Source organism: Capsella rubella, unplaced genomic scaffold (assembly GCF_000375325.1).
Source record: "Capsella rubella cultivar Monte Gargano unplaced genomic scaffold, Caprub1_0 scaffold_3, whole genome shotgun sequence".
Taxonomy (NCBI): domain Eukaryota; kingdom Viridiplantae; phylum Streptophyta; class Magnoliopsida; order Brassicales; family Brassicaceae; genus Capsella; species Capsella rubella.
In genome coordinates, this window is record NW_006238921.1 from 13,353,383 (window position 1) to 13,368,053 (window position 14,671).

Below are 14,671 nucleotides of genomic sequence, written 5' to 3' on the forward strand. Positions count from 1 at the left end.
ACCCTTTCGGGTTCGGTTCAGATATTTTGGGTTTTGGGTTTTAGGATTTAGAAATATAAAACCGTTCAGGTATTTCTAAATTTTGGGTTCGGATCAGGTTTTTCGGGTTCGGATCTTGATTACCCAAAATTCCTAAAACTCAAAATTTGAGTATCCAATATGTCCAAACTACTAAAAATATCTCAAAACCTATATAATTTTTGACACAAATGTACTTAAAAGAGTTTAAAACTTCAAAATATCCAAAATGTACAACAAACTGAATAATTTTGACTTAGATTATTAAAATATAAATATTATTAATAAAATATTATTATATATTTATATTGTGGGTACATTCGAGTATCTGTTCGGGTTTGGGTATTTCTAGATTTTGTGTTCATGTTCAGAACGGGTTCAGATCGGTTTTTTTTGGTTCAGTTATTTTACCCAGGCCTGACAACAACGATTTACAAATCATCAGATAAATAAACCATTACATACTTTCTTTTTTGTGTTGCATGGTTATGGTTTGGATTGAGCTTTAACAAAATTTCAGAAAGCTTTCATGGAATTTACTAAATTGGTTCTCATTATCTATTCCCCTCATTTTCATAAGCCAATGGCAGAATCTGGACTGATATAATTGGCAATGTAAAAATGAGAAAATCCTAATTTAAACTAATATGGTTATCAATACATTACTTTTTCACCACGGCATTTGATTTACAAAAGTATTAGATAAATAAACCAATAACAATCCTCTGCACTGACTGATTCTGATTCTGATTCTTGACTGAGATGGTTCTTTCCTCGGAGCATGCTTAACTTGAAAAGAACTCTTTATAATCAGTTCTACCATTCACGGCTAGTCTCACCGGTCTTGCGATGGTTCTTTACTCGGTGCAGGCTTGACAAAAGAGAACTCTTTAGAATCAGTTTCAGTGTCACGGCTAGTCTCACCAGTCTTGGTCTCTTGCTTTTCTGGTTCAACCTTCACAACAAGCTCGAAGCTTGGAGGAGATCTGGGAGGAGTCAAAGCTTCGTTGTCTGTGTCCAGATCTGATGTCTCAGGGTCAAGTCCTTCGTATCTCATCGAATGTGGTGTGGTCTTGAAACGCTGCAATGATCGGACAGACGAAGTAGACCTAACCGTTGATGCCGTAGGGCTCGCGCTTCCATCTCCACCAAGTCTCTTAGCGGTGGTTTTCACACCTTTCTTCTTCTTCACTGCCATTCTCCATTTCTTGAGTGCCTTTGATGTTTGTTCATCGAATACTGATTTTTTCATTCGCGAACCCATCTAAATCACAAAGACTTCTTAGTTTACAGATTGAAAAGAAATGTCCAGTTTCAGTAGCATATACATGAACAATGGAAAGTTACCTGAGTTACTAGTGCGTAGAGAGGAAGTGTGATGTAGCTGCAAAGACACAATACTGCTAAACTGCAAGAGAAAAAGGAAACAAGATTAGTGGTATGATCATGATTCTGCAGACAAGTTCAACATCTTTCACACATCTCTTGAGACTAGGCACTTACGCGATCGCTACTTTTACAAGTGCAATCTTGAAATTAGGATGATAGCATGAATCATTCCCAAAGGAATACTGCATTACATCAAGGAAAACAAAGAATTAGGTACTCTTGTAAAGAAGGAAATGTATATGAAAAGTAAAGAAAAAAAACTAAGTTGTTACCCATATCCAGAAGAAATATGTGATCTGAAACGCGTTCTGCAAAATAAAAAGAACGATTTAAGAAGATAAGTAAATCATAAAAAAGGATTTGTGTTTGTGTTGAGTGATTTCTCTGTTTGTTAAGTACCTGAAACAAGGCGAAATGAATAAGATGGAGGATCAAATGGGGACTTTTGAACCAGAAATACTCATCGTTGCCTTGTACAAGCGGCATTCCTTGAACTACCGCATGTCTATCGGTGATTCCGAGAGCCATCCTTGTCATAATCGCTTGAAGCTTTGTCCCTACTGCTAATATTATCTTGAAAAAAAAAAAAAGACAAAACTAGTTTGTCAAAAACTGTGAGTCCTTAAGGATATTATCATTTGGAAGATTTCAACAAGTTAAGTGAAAGATATCTTACGAGAACCGGCACTGCAGTGCCAATGAACATCATCTTGAAACCTGAAATACCAAACAAGAAGATTACAACACGTCCATTGACAACAATATCCTGTACACTTAGTGACTTAGATACTCACCTTCAATATTTAAAAGGAGGAATAACACAAAAGATCCCCACAAGACAGGACTGCAATAAGAGACAATCATTAATTACAAGTTATAGGCATAAAAACCAATGTTCGTAGAAAGTTTTATAAGTTACCTGACTCCAACGACCACCTTGAAATCATCCTCCAACGATCTTTTTATGTATTTTTGGAAGTTAAATTGACTTCCAGGAGCTAGATGAACCTTCATAAACGATGACAGAGCGACTCAGCAAGAACCATACTATATACTAATTCAAAATTTGGAGTGGACCGTAAGTAAAGAAACTCACAGCGATGAATCCATTTCTCAATGTCAAATAGTCAGTTCTCCCAACGGATCTGAAAAACTGTCTGAAAAAGCATCCCTGAAACGCATTGTATTTACAGAAAGTGAGAATCATATCAAGAACTGTACCCAACAATAACTTTGGTAAGTTTGCTACATTTTCTAGAGCTGACTAAGAGTAAAGTAGAAGCTAGTGGGTGATGGCTCTTACAATATAGAAAAAGACTGGTATCCGAGTCCAGAAACTGGTGTGCGCTCTTACAAAAGATGTTTCATGAGTTAGCCTGAATCTGGAAGTATCTATATAAAGAAAGAACAGCAAACACACAGTCACTGATCAAATCTCAAGAGGAGAAACGAAAAAGGAGCCTCAAGGTCAGAGAAAGTGCATAAGTGTACCTGTTGAAAACTCGTAATTATGGGATGATGTCTCTATCTCCCAATGCTTCCATCCACGAATCTGAAAAGACCAACAATCTTTCATACAACCAAACTTTCGGGGAACGAAACTGAGATGTTGATCCATAAATTGGAAACATATTTCTTTTAAGTACCTTCAACCTTCCAAGCATCATAGTTAAGAAACTGTACAAAACGTGGAAAATGGCCAAGAAGAATATAAGGATGTGTAGTTGATGAAGTGCCTGAGCAGAGATAAGTTCTTCATAACCCTGCACCATCATTAGCATTAATTAATACGCATTGCATCACATTTTACAATCTGCAGATCAACAAGGCAAATATGCAAATGAACGGAAAAAATTAACTCTCACCTCCTTTTTGCATTTTGTGGGAGATGCTTCACCTTCTGATAGGAATCTGTGGTCAAACCACAAGAGTCTCCTGTGACTTTCACCATTGTCATCTTCTTCCTTTTTCAAATGTTTAGGAGCAGAACATGGGAGCATCGAACGAGCAACATTTGCAGGGATACAAATCTCCAAAATGTAGCTTTGTCCAAATGTCAGAAGCAAAGAGATGAATCCAAGAACCATCAACTCTGCAACAGAAAGGAAACAATTAAGATTAGCACTTCAACTAGAGTAATTTAACAAAGTGAAATTCTCTCAAAGCTTTTGGTAAAGAACCATCAGCTCTGAAACAGAGAAGAAACAATTCATATTGACAACTTTGACCAAGCTCTTGTGGGACAAGACAAGACTCAGAATTCCAAACAGAAGAGAAATTGACAAAGTAATTAAAAAAGATTGAGACTTTTCACCTGATTTGATCTTCTCCAAGGCATCGAGAAGGGCTCTCTTGTGCCGATCCCATAGAACCTAAAATCAAGAACAAGTTCACTCTATGACAAAATTCCAAAATCTCAGACAAAGACAGTTCCTTTTCACAAATCAAAGAGAACCCATGTCCAATAAACCCTCAAATTAAACGCAAAACCCCAAAAGAACAAAGATTTAGCATAAACCCCAAAAAAAGAACCAACCTTTCCAACTTTGTGAAGTAGTTTTTCAAGAAGAACAGAAACAACGATGAAGAAAGTACAAACAGCAGCAACAGCCCAAGTCGGAGTCTGATTAAGCTCTCTATGTATCACTTTCCTCTCATCCTCCGCCACAACCACCGCGACTCCTCCACCGAGAAGACACCAGAGGCCAAGACAAATCAGCCGCCGAAGCAGAGAACCGTCGATAACTCCCATAAATCCGCGTTTTTTTCTTTCTTTCTTTCAAGACAAAGTAATAAGTTTGGTCGTACCTGCTTCGTTAACTTAATACTAACTAGTGTAGAAGTTGATGAGCTGTCTTTAAATCACATTAGCGGAAACTCGAACTAGGTTTCTTGGTGGTGTTTCACGCGTTTGCAAGAAAGACTCGAGCTTTGTACCTATTTCGAGAAACCCAAATCAAATGAAAGATCGAAGATGCACAAGTGAAATCTGTCTACCCGGAAAAATTATAGATTCCCCTAAATCGAGGAAGTTTTAGATTGGTGATGATTCAATATTACTTTGTCAGAGTAGTTCGAAAAAATGATAAGATTTCTTTATTTATGCCATTTATTGTTTTTTCAGACACATACAGAGAGAGAGAGAGAGAAGAGAAGAGAATGAATAAAGCGCGTGAGATTGTTTTTTTGAAAAAGAAAAAAATTAGAATCAGTGAAAGGTGGCTTTGATTGAGAAAGTGTGATTGCTCTTGTGTCTTTGACTTAAGCAAATATTAATTTTGGAAATTGTAAAAATAAATTGACTAAATAAGGTAATGTTTTGCATTCGAATCAATAATATATAAACTAAATAAAGTAATATAGGATTCTCGAAAAGTCAAGTAAATAATTTCTGTAAGTAATTAAAATTTTATTATCTGTTATTTGAAATTGTTCACTCTAGGTTTTTTTTTTTTTTTTTCTAAAATTCACTCTGTTTTTTTTTATGGACATAAATTGTTAATGTTTGTTTTTTGAAATACTTGAATTAGTGAGTTTTGCTTTTACCGGTAGTAAAATGATTCACCAAATTATTCTATTTAATAAAACTAGATATTCATTCGGATCGTCTAAAATCTCTATTAGTAATAAGTTAATTAATTTAAATTATTTATGGAATTATGCATACTAAATTTATTGAAAATGCATATAGTTTACCGCTATTATTTATATGTTGTAATTTTTGGAAATAATCTACTGCTACCATATAAGACTAATCGTCAAATAAATATAATTGATGTTATATATGAGTTATTTTTTTGTCAACATCACACTAAAAGATTAATTCAAATGAGCCAATTAAACGGAAAACTGTTTAAAAATTTGATAACATATGGATTGACATGAGTTTTAAGTATCAAAAATTTCGTTTTTACATTTGTATTTTTTGAAAAATAAAGAATTAAAAAAAATGAGAGTTATCATTAATTGAGCTCTTGAACTCTCAAACTCTATATTCTTCACTTGGCATGCAATGCAATTGTCCCATACTCCCATGCTGGTCCGGCCATGCATGACGACCATGATGAGCTGTATACATGCCATGCACCACATAGGACAAATAAGAGTTTGTCACCTTTGATCATGTCCAAGTCCAATAGACATGTACACATTTAACATGTTAGACTTTCTAGTCTCGGACACGGGACAACCACGTTTCATAACGTAATCTAACCATTTTCTTGCTACCCAAAATATTACTATTTGGCTTACGTTACGTGCAGCATTATTGCATAAAGGTCAGTAGAGACTGAGAAAGAAAGAGATTAATTAGTGGTGTTTTCTTTTTAAATATTTTCTTTCTGTTTTGCTTTCTATGCTTTATTAGTTTGTTTTATATCATTACTTTCTAATTTGGTTTCACATTCTGTACCCACAACATAAATCTTTAGCATATTTTTGGCTTTTCTTTAAACAAATAGTAGCGGTACTCCTACTTCGTCTGTAAACAAAATTATTATTTTACAGAATGATTTTTATTCTTAATATATTAAAAGCAGTACTTACGTATAGAAATAAAAATTATTTGATTCAAGTACACTTTTGTTTTGTCTATTGTGCCGGTGGATTTTGTCTTTCTTTTCTTCACCTAACCAAATAAAATAAACTAAAGCATTTGCATGTTGATAATTACGTCCTCCATCGATCACTACTAACTAATAGGGACATTTCTACCTGACTGATATAATTGAGAATTATTTATGAATTTAGATAAATTGGGAAAATCTCATTATGTAGTATATATACGTTACAAAAAGAATAAAGAAATGACAAGACATAAACTGGATCTTTGTGTGAACTGAAATCTAAACAACATATAACTTAGAAGATTTATTTGGAGATGAATTTTTATAGAGTTGACCGATTTAAAAATTGAAGAAATTTTATAAGGTTTTATTGATTTATCGCATTTATGGAAATGAAGAATCGTCATTTCGAAGAAAATGAGATGTAGGCATTCTTGAATCTCAACAAAGATAAAATACTAAAAACTAGAGAAACATCGAGTATACAGAACAGATGCAAAAGAAAATAGTAAACGATGATGAAGACGTTTTACTAAAACAGTTTTATTGTATATAGTTTGCTCTTTAGCTTTTATAATCGTAGTCCAATTTTTTCTTGGTACGAATGTTATGAAACTATTATTTTTTGGAATTTGGAAAAAAATCATTATGTTCTATTTATTTTTTCACATAATATTGGTTTTGACTTTTGACATGATTTGTATTATGAATCGTATCGTATCGTATATGATTATTTTTTAAAAGTCAAAGGTTATTGTGTGTGTTTGTCACTTTGTTGTTAAGTTTTTGTTTGTATGTGAATATCAATAATATTTTAAAAAAAAATTGTGTTTTCATGAGTAAAAATATGTGATATATATTCTTTTTATACGAAATCGAGGTGATAAATCTGTAGAATAAATTTTCGAAATGCATGACAGGTACGAAGAATAAAGTAAAGAAACCAATTGATTATGTATCTCCTTCCATCTACAAATACTAAGTTACAAACTCACAAAACAAAAAAAAAAAAACAAAAAAAATCATTAAATAATAAAAAGTTTAGAAGATTCACCAGTTTATGTAATTTTTTTTTTTTTTGTAATTTAGGTGATTATGTGCAGTATAAATTAAAAAAAAAATGTATATCACGAAGAAAAACAATAAAGGAAAAAATGGTTATAATGATACTAACATACCCAATCCAATAAGGATAAGTATTGTATGGGCTTGTCGCTAATGAAATTTTTCTTCAATGTCAATATCGATTTAATTTGAGTGATATTGTTTTGGGCTTTACGTTATTTTACTTTTTAGTTTGGCCCAATAACAACCAAAAATGAAAAAACAGTGGAATTTTTCTACAGTTTTGACTGGAGGCAAATCACATTGAAACATAGGGGGTTTTTTATTTATTTTTTCTGGTTAAAATATTTCTTGCTTCAGAATACGATTTGAAACATAAGGTTCACAGTACATTTTCTCGACCTTTTGATATAATGAACATAGCAATATATTAGAACAAACTTGCAAAAGGATTCGGAATCCGTTAAAAGAGTTAACAAAAAATGTCAAAACAGTCTCTGAAAAATTAAGTAACACAAATTAAAAGACAACTTGTAGTAGTCTTGTAGAAGTAGTCGTTTTACGTTGGACCTAGTTATTTAATAATGTGGCCCTTGAAAGACATTAATATTGGGATAGCTCTCTAAGCTCTTAAAATAGTTCCAAAGAGGGCAGTGGACTCCCCTAAGTACCGTATAAAACTCACTTGTTAAGAATCCTATAATTGTTTCGAAAATATTCAAGAAGCTGAAAATTCTGGTCCCCATTGTTTTTGAGCTACGTACGTACACTGCCAAAATATTACGTCGGTGCACGTTTTGCAGATTCACTTTTCGTTACTTCATCATGCACGATGACCTTTGTATACACATAAACTAAACTGGAGTTTGAAAAGTACATTCATTTTCTTCTTTTCTATACATTCTCTTATGTTTAATTATTCTTCATTTGCACCGAAATAGCAAGTGAGATATATATATCATAACATGAACTATATATGTAGGAGGAGGTGAATAATTTAGACACATGTGTGTTCTTAATTTTGAGGATCACATGAACTGTGATTCAATTATATGGTTCGGTGATCGATAGGTGGATATTATTAAAAAGTAAAAAAAAAAAAAAAACTTTTGTCGGATATATATTAACAACGTCGGGTATGGCTTTTTAACAAAACACTTTTTGTCGTAGTTTTTCTCGATGTTCAAAAAAGTTTTAGGGTTAGGCAGACATAAACTTGTATAGCTTTGTGTGTAAACGACATTTAAGTACTTGACTACTGATTTTTTTTTGGGATTATTGTCTATTGTAGTTGTTTCAGACAAAAAACAATTATATTTAAGTTACCTTTTTTTTTTTTTGGCTAAAAAGATTAAGTTACCTTCATTATATATTAAATAAAACATTTCCAGTTGTATATATATATATATATGGTAGCTGATTCTAAACGATTTGTGCATCTCAGTACTAATGATTGGTCAATTAAGTTTGCTATGTTGTTAAATTTACGTGACGTAGTCCACTTTTAGCCTCCAAAACTCCAGCTCTACACAAAAGACACACATATATACGCATATGCATGTGTCATGTCAGCATGTGTACGCATAAATTTCTACAAATATATATATATTTGTATGTGAGGTTTACGACTTTTTTTTCATGCAATTTACGGTAACTTTTGTGAATTTTATAATACATCTTTTTAATAACACATTGACTAATGCTATATATGTTCCCAAAAAGTAAAGATAATGCATGATAGTTATAAACATAGTAAATCGATATCAGGTAATTAATCACATAGAGAGACGTCTTTCTTTCTTGCCAACTATGGAAAGAAAAAGGTAACTAAAAAAAAACAAAAATTGCAGCTTACATTTCTCCATTGGTCTTCTTTTTTTATACCTGTTTTTGGTAAATACAAAAAAGCTTAAAACACGGAAAAAACAGAATAATTGTTCACTTTTTTTAACTAATTCTATTTGATTTTCCAAATCCAAAATTAATTTTTTAATAATCAAATCCTACATCTCTGCGTGATTTGTCTTCTCCTAATGTATCGGAAAGAGATAGATCCTTCTGAGTTCTTGCCTGGTATTTTCAGGTATTTTTCTATCTAATTTATTTCATAATCCGACAAACACACATGTTACACGTTTTGAATCGGGTTTCATGAGTCTATTATTGTTATTATTGCAAAAAACAAAACCCATACTTTAAAAAACATGAGATGTTTGAGTATACGTGCTTGAAGATTCAATATAGCAATGATCAAGCTCAAGAAATCTTGATATGATTTGATGATAAAAGATGATCTTGAGATGATGATCTTTTTTTTTTGCTTTCGTAATATGAGTTGTATGAAAAATAGCTTACCTAATTTAGATCCATTAAATTCGCATCTATGCATGTGTCGTGTCTAATATAGGTGTAAATAATGTAGAAGTTTTATTCTGAATATTTTGACGAATTGAATTATTGATTAAGGTTTTTTTTTTTTTTTTTTTTTTTTTTTTGTCGTCGATTAAGGTTTTGTTTAATGTATGCGTGTTTGTTTCATATGCATTATATATATGGGGAAAATTTGAAAATGAAACTTCAAATTAAAATACCAAAGAAATAGAATATACAGTATATCAACTTTGATCGATTTAAAATGTTTAAAATACGAATCTAATTAAACCCTTAGGCGGTGTGATACGATGGTTTGTTTTTTTCCTACTAGAACCAAAACATTTCGTCTCCGAGTTGGTTTCCATTGTTATAAAATATGGTACACAAGTTGAACATATATACAATAATCAGAGAGAAAAAGAAAGACAATTCAATTTAGACAATAGATAGAGTTGCCAATTTTGAAGAAGTAGAAGAGAAGATTAATATGTTTTTGCTTTGTCTGGTTAGCTTGATTTTTAGTCTAGATTTTTGCATATAGGTTAGAGTTTAATTTTTGAGTTCGATTTGATATTGGCTTTGTATATTGGTTGAATTGTAGCTAGTTAATTGGTTTGAATTAAGTTAGATTATTTTATTTAGTTTTAAACAATTTCGAGTTTGGATCTTATCACATAATTTGGATTCGCCAATACATTTTCATTCAAATCAAAAATATTTCAAAAAACAATTTCGCTCAAATCCTACGTATTGAGAAATGAATTCTTGTTTGACACAAAAAAAAAAAAAAAAGAAAAGAAAGAGAAATGAATCTTCACACGTGCAATTAATTTATATTAAAAAAAAATCTTTTAGTTTCCAATTAACAATGTTATTGTGATTTTACCAAAAAAAAAAGAGTGTTAATGTTGGAATTAACTATTTTTAACTGAATTAAAGAGTTTTTCTGCTACTTTTAATTGTCTGTTTTTTTTTTGCTTACTATTGTATGGTTTGATCATATATTTTTCCACCATATGTTAAAAAATAAATTAATTATCTATAATTTTGTCTGCTTCTTAATTAATCTCAGCTTATTTTTTAAAAAAAAAACATGTTGACCAAAATACAAATACGTGTTATTGCGTATGAAGAAGGATCCAATCATGGAGTCTATCTATCTCCCATACGTAGTCTTGAATATTTTTGATATAATTAAGGTCCACCATTGATATCATCATTCATGATCATATGCTATTATTTGTTAATTACGATCTTAATTTTTTTTGCTTAACAAATTGTAAATTACCTTTCAGCCATACTTAAGAATGTCATTATCGGGAGTCAACATGTTCAATAATTTACAATGTACTTACTATCCATCCAGTCATCCAGATGGTACCCGTCCTGATAAACCTTCTTTTTTTTTTTCCCTCAAATCTCATAAAAATATATTGTTAAATCGAATCAATATATTTTGAAATATTATCATATCATCAAGTTAAAGAAATAATTAATAATAGAAATTTTTTCATAAATACTACTAAATTTAGTGTTTTCCAAAAATATTATTATTAGTCTATTTCCAAAAAGTACCATTAAAACATAATTTTTCAAAAATATCGTTAAACTAAACAAAACTTTATAGCATTTAAAATTAAACTCTAAATCTTAAACACAACTATAACCCTCTAAAACTATATCCTAAAACTAAAATAATTAACCCAAACCAAAAAAAAAATACACCTTTGGATTTGGTATTTTTGAAAAAATAAAAATCTTTATGATATTTGTGTAAAAGTAAACTTATTGTGATATTTTTGGAAAAAGAAATTCAAGTATGGTATCTTGGAGAATTCCTCTGTATATATAAATAACTAAATGTATCATGAAAATCATAATAAATTTAAAATTTAAGATGAAGTAAGAGTAAAACAAGAGTATCAACAATATACTAAAAATTAAAAGATGATTTGATGTATTTGCCTCCTTGTTATATCAAATAGTTATTATTTTTAGTAGAGCCCTTAAAATTAGGGGTCCATGATATTTGCATTAGAAACACGTGTAGAAGAAACCTAGCTAGCAGTTAAGTATCTCAATGTTTCCATTTATTTTCACAACCACTTTATAAACTGTTAAGTTTTGAGATGTCTAGAAAGTTAAATTTTATCAATCTCAAAATTCACAAACACATTACACATCACATCATCTTTACTCTTTTTTTTTTAATTTATATGACAAGAAATTTTTTTAATTGGATTTAGCAATAATACTCTCTTTGTCAAAAATTATGTGTAAATTTATACATCACTAGTTTTTGATTGTTTCCACTTTCCTTTAATTTCTATGTAAATACAGTTTCTAAGAGAAAAGAAGTAGATGTTGAATAACAAAAGTAGTACTATAGGATACTATAACATATGATTTTGAGTAAATACACACAAATTAAGAAATCATTAATTTTTGATAATTTTTAAATTAAAACATCATTTACTACCCACGTTAACACAATTTGACAAATGAAAAAACAATCTGCAGAATATAAATTGTTAAAAACCAATTAAAGAATAAAATTATTTTTGCATAGATTTGAAAGGAAGTCATATATATATATATATATATATATTTTAAATAAGCCTAAAATCTCATTTATATAGAAACTGAGGGAGGAATTATTTTGTGTGAGGTCAAACAATAATATTTACATAAATATGGAAATAAAGAAATTATTGTAGTTTTTTTTTGTTTGTGGGTCAAAAGTATTATTGTAGTTGGAACGTGAAAAAACACAGCTTCTTCTCTTCTCCAATGATACGGGGTGGTCTCAAAAGACTCAAAACTCTGGCATGTCTCATTTCCATGAATTATTTCTTTAATCATTCTGTTTGCTTCTTCTGTAACTTTTTATATATAAATATGTCTATTTGCTTAAACGTAAATATGTGCTTACCTCGTATTACTTGCTCTCTTCTCAGGCTTGTTAATTCTCTGCAGATTACTGTAGACGAATCAGAAGCCGAAGAAGAGCTCAATAGAAACAAGATCCGAGTTTGAGCCGTACTAATCCCTTCCTTCATCATAAGTCTATAGAATCACATAAAAAAGAAGAAGATGGGGTTTTGGTCATTGTTGGAGGTGGCTTCTATGCCGGTTATTCAAGTTCTCATCATGAGTCTTGTTGGAGCTTTCTTGGCTAGTGATCGTTGCAAGCTCTTCCCTATTGAAGCTCGCAACACCATGAACAAGGTAAACAAAATGATTCTTGGATCTCTGAAAAAATGTATCAAAAGAATCAAGATTTGTTCTAATGATTTTTCGAAAATATTGTTGTTTATTAGGTGGTGTTTGTACTATTTGCACCGGCTCTCATGTTTGCCAATCTTGCTCAGACGGTGACACTTGAAGACATTATCTCATGGTAATCTTTATTTTCTTTTTACCTGAGTGAGTAAAAACGGCCGGTGAAAGATAAAATCTTCAGCTGTAAACTTTTTTTTTTGCAATCGAAGGTGGTTTATGCCGGTGAACATGGGACTTACATTCTTAATCGGAGGACTTCTTGGGTGGATGGTTGTCAAGATTCTGAAACCACCTCCTTATCTTGAAGGTCTCATTGTTGCAACTTGTTCCTCAGGTAAACGCCACAAATTATTTGGACATTGTGGAACGTCATCATCATCGTATATGTATCTATTAGATATTTCTTTGTAACGTTCTCATTTAGAAAGCAAAACTCAATTTTGGTTAATAGGAAATATGGGGAACCTACCAATCATACTTGTCCCAGCAATCTGCGATGAGGACAAGAGTCCATTTGGTAACAGGAGTGTATGCAGAACCGTTGGGCTCTCTTACGCGTCTTTCTCTATGGCGGTATGTAAATGTGGATATTATCATGTTTCTTGACCAAAGTATTGGTATGAGATGAGGAGAAGAAAGAGAAGCAAAATTGAATTCTATACTGGTTTTTGTGCAGCTAGGGGGATTCTACATATGGACATACACATTCCGGCTGATAAAAGGGTCGGCGATGAAAATTAAAGCCATGGAAGAATCTGAGAAAGCAGCAATCAAATCATCCAATAATGACTTAGAGGCTGATCAGAAGACCCATCTCCTCAATGCACATGAAGACAAATTGGTAAAGAAAGGGACAGGGTTTTGGAGAAAAGGAGTAGACTTCCTCCATGAGATATTGGAGGAGCTTCTTGCACCACCTACACTTGGTGCAGTAAGTTCATTTTACTGACTTAGCACTGAGAAATATACCAAGAGGTGAAGGAATAACTAATGTGACATGTTTGATGCTTTCAGATTATCGGTTTCATCTTCGGTGCAGTAAGATGGCTCAGGAATCTTATCATAGGTGATAATGCTCCTTTAAGAGTAATTCAAACCACTGCAAAACTCCTTGGGTAGTTACCAGAATCTTGTCATCAATTACTTCCTGACCATTTGCATCTTAAGTTACTAACTTAACCAATTGTGCAGAGATGGTACCATTCCTTGTATGACTATTATACTAGGGGGAAACCTCATACAAGGTAAGTCCCTCCATACACAACTCAGATGTCACTATTTCAATAATAAAAATAACAGAGAAACTTACTGCGATTTAAATCAAACAGGTTTACGTTCTTCGGCAGTCAAACCTGCGGTTGTACTTGGAATAGTCTGTGTTCGGTATATAATCCTCCCAATCATCGGTATAGGCATTGTACTAACAGCTGCAAGTCTTGGGTTCCTTCCAGCTGATCCCTTGTTTCAGTATGTTTTGATGCTTCAGTTCACCCTTCCACCTGCCATGAATATTGGTAAGTCATAAATCATTTGAGTGCTTGCAAATCTAGAACAATTAAAAGAACAATACTAACGAGGAACGACAAATTGAAACCTACAGGCACCATGACACAGCTGTACAATGTTGCGCAAGACGAGTGCTCAGTGCTCATGCTGTGGACATACTTGGTTGCTATACTGGCCCTCACCGTATGGTCCACCATCTTCCTGCACTTGTTAGTCTAGAGAACCTGCAACAATGCATGAGCGCAAGAAGTTTCTATCTTCTTACTACTACAAAAGACCATGGGGGAAAACAGATGCCAAAGCACTGTCAAGGGATCTTACCATTCTGTTTGATCATAGCTTGATAGATTTTTCTGGTTGCATTTGTACCTTTCTGCAAGTCTACATTTTTTCCCCATCTCCCCATTTGTTATGCAAATATTGTATCAAGTATTACATCAAGATAATGAAAAAGCATATGGTTATCAAGAAAT

The 14,671-nt window shown here is 32.1% G+C and overlaps 2 protein-coding genes across 2 annotated transcripts; one reads left to right on the forward strand and one right to left on the reverse strand.

Annotated features, from left to right (window-relative positions):
• Positions 1-553: 553 nt before the first annotated feature.
• On the reverse strand, positions 554-4,533 carry LOC17891801 (MLO-like protein 8). The gene is made up of 15 exons (XM_006299584.2): positions 3,944-4,533; positions 3,722-3,779; positions 3,273-3,499; positions 3,054-3,170; positions 2,899-2,959; positions 2,711-2,799; positions 2,504-2,578; positions 2,327-2,415; positions 2,202-2,251; positions 2,084-2,124; positions 1,807-1,980; positions 1,680-1,715; positions 1,522-1,589; positions 1,366-1,426; positions 554-1,282 (listed from the first exon to the last, which is right to left on the reverse strand). Exons 1-15 carry the CDS (start codon positions 4,157-4,159, stop codon positions 854-856), a joined length of 1,791 nt encoding a protein of 596 aa, XP_006299646.1. The 5' UTR covers positions 4,160-4,533; the 3' UTR covers positions 554-853.
• Positions 4,534-9,101: 4,568 nt separating this feature from the next.
• LOC17893577 (protein PIN-LIKES 5) lies at positions 9,102-14,670 on the forward strand. Its single transcript, XM_006299759.2, has 10 exons — positions 9,102-9,120; positions 12,368-12,638; positions 12,731-12,810; positions 12,902-13,026; positions 13,144-13,265; positions 13,369-13,623; positions 13,707-13,807; positions 13,884-13,936; positions 14,021-14,206; positions 14,293-14,670. Exons 2-10 carry the CDS (start codon positions 12,504-12,506, stop codon positions 14,415-14,417), a joined length of 1,182 nt encoding a protein of 393 aa, XP_006299821.1. The 5' UTR covers positions 9,102-9,120; positions 12,368-12,503; the 3' UTR covers positions 14,418-14,670.
• The last annotated feature ends 1 nt before the right edge of the window (position 14,671 follows it).

Bases quoted from the DNA above. Each gene is read 5' to 3' on its own strand.
- LOC17891801 (XM_006299584.2), bottom strand. From the start codon at position 4,159: ATGGGAGTTATCGACGGTTCTCTGCTTCGGCGGCTGATTTGTCTTGGC. The intron at 2,800-2,898 runs GTACACTTATGC...TTCTTTATATAG, and splicing joins TAATTACGAGTTTTCAACAG to ATACTTCCAGATTCAGGCTA. The intron at 2,252-2,326 runs GTAACTTATAAA...CTCTTATTGCAG, and splicing joins AAGGTGGTCGTTGGAGTCAG to TCCTGTCTTGTGGGGATCTT.
- LOC17893577 (XM_006299759.2), top strand. From the start codon at position 12,504: ATGGGGTTTTGGTCATTGTTGGAGGTGGCTTCTATGCCGGTTATTCAA. The intron at 12,639-12,730 runs GTAAACAAAATG...GTTGTTTATTAG, and splicing joins CTCGCAACACCATGAACAAG to GTGGTGTTTGTACTATTTGC. The intron at 13,937-14,020 runs GTAAGTCCCTCC...TAAATCAAACAG, and splicing joins AGGGGGAAACCTCATACAAG to GTTTACGTTCTTCGGCAGTC.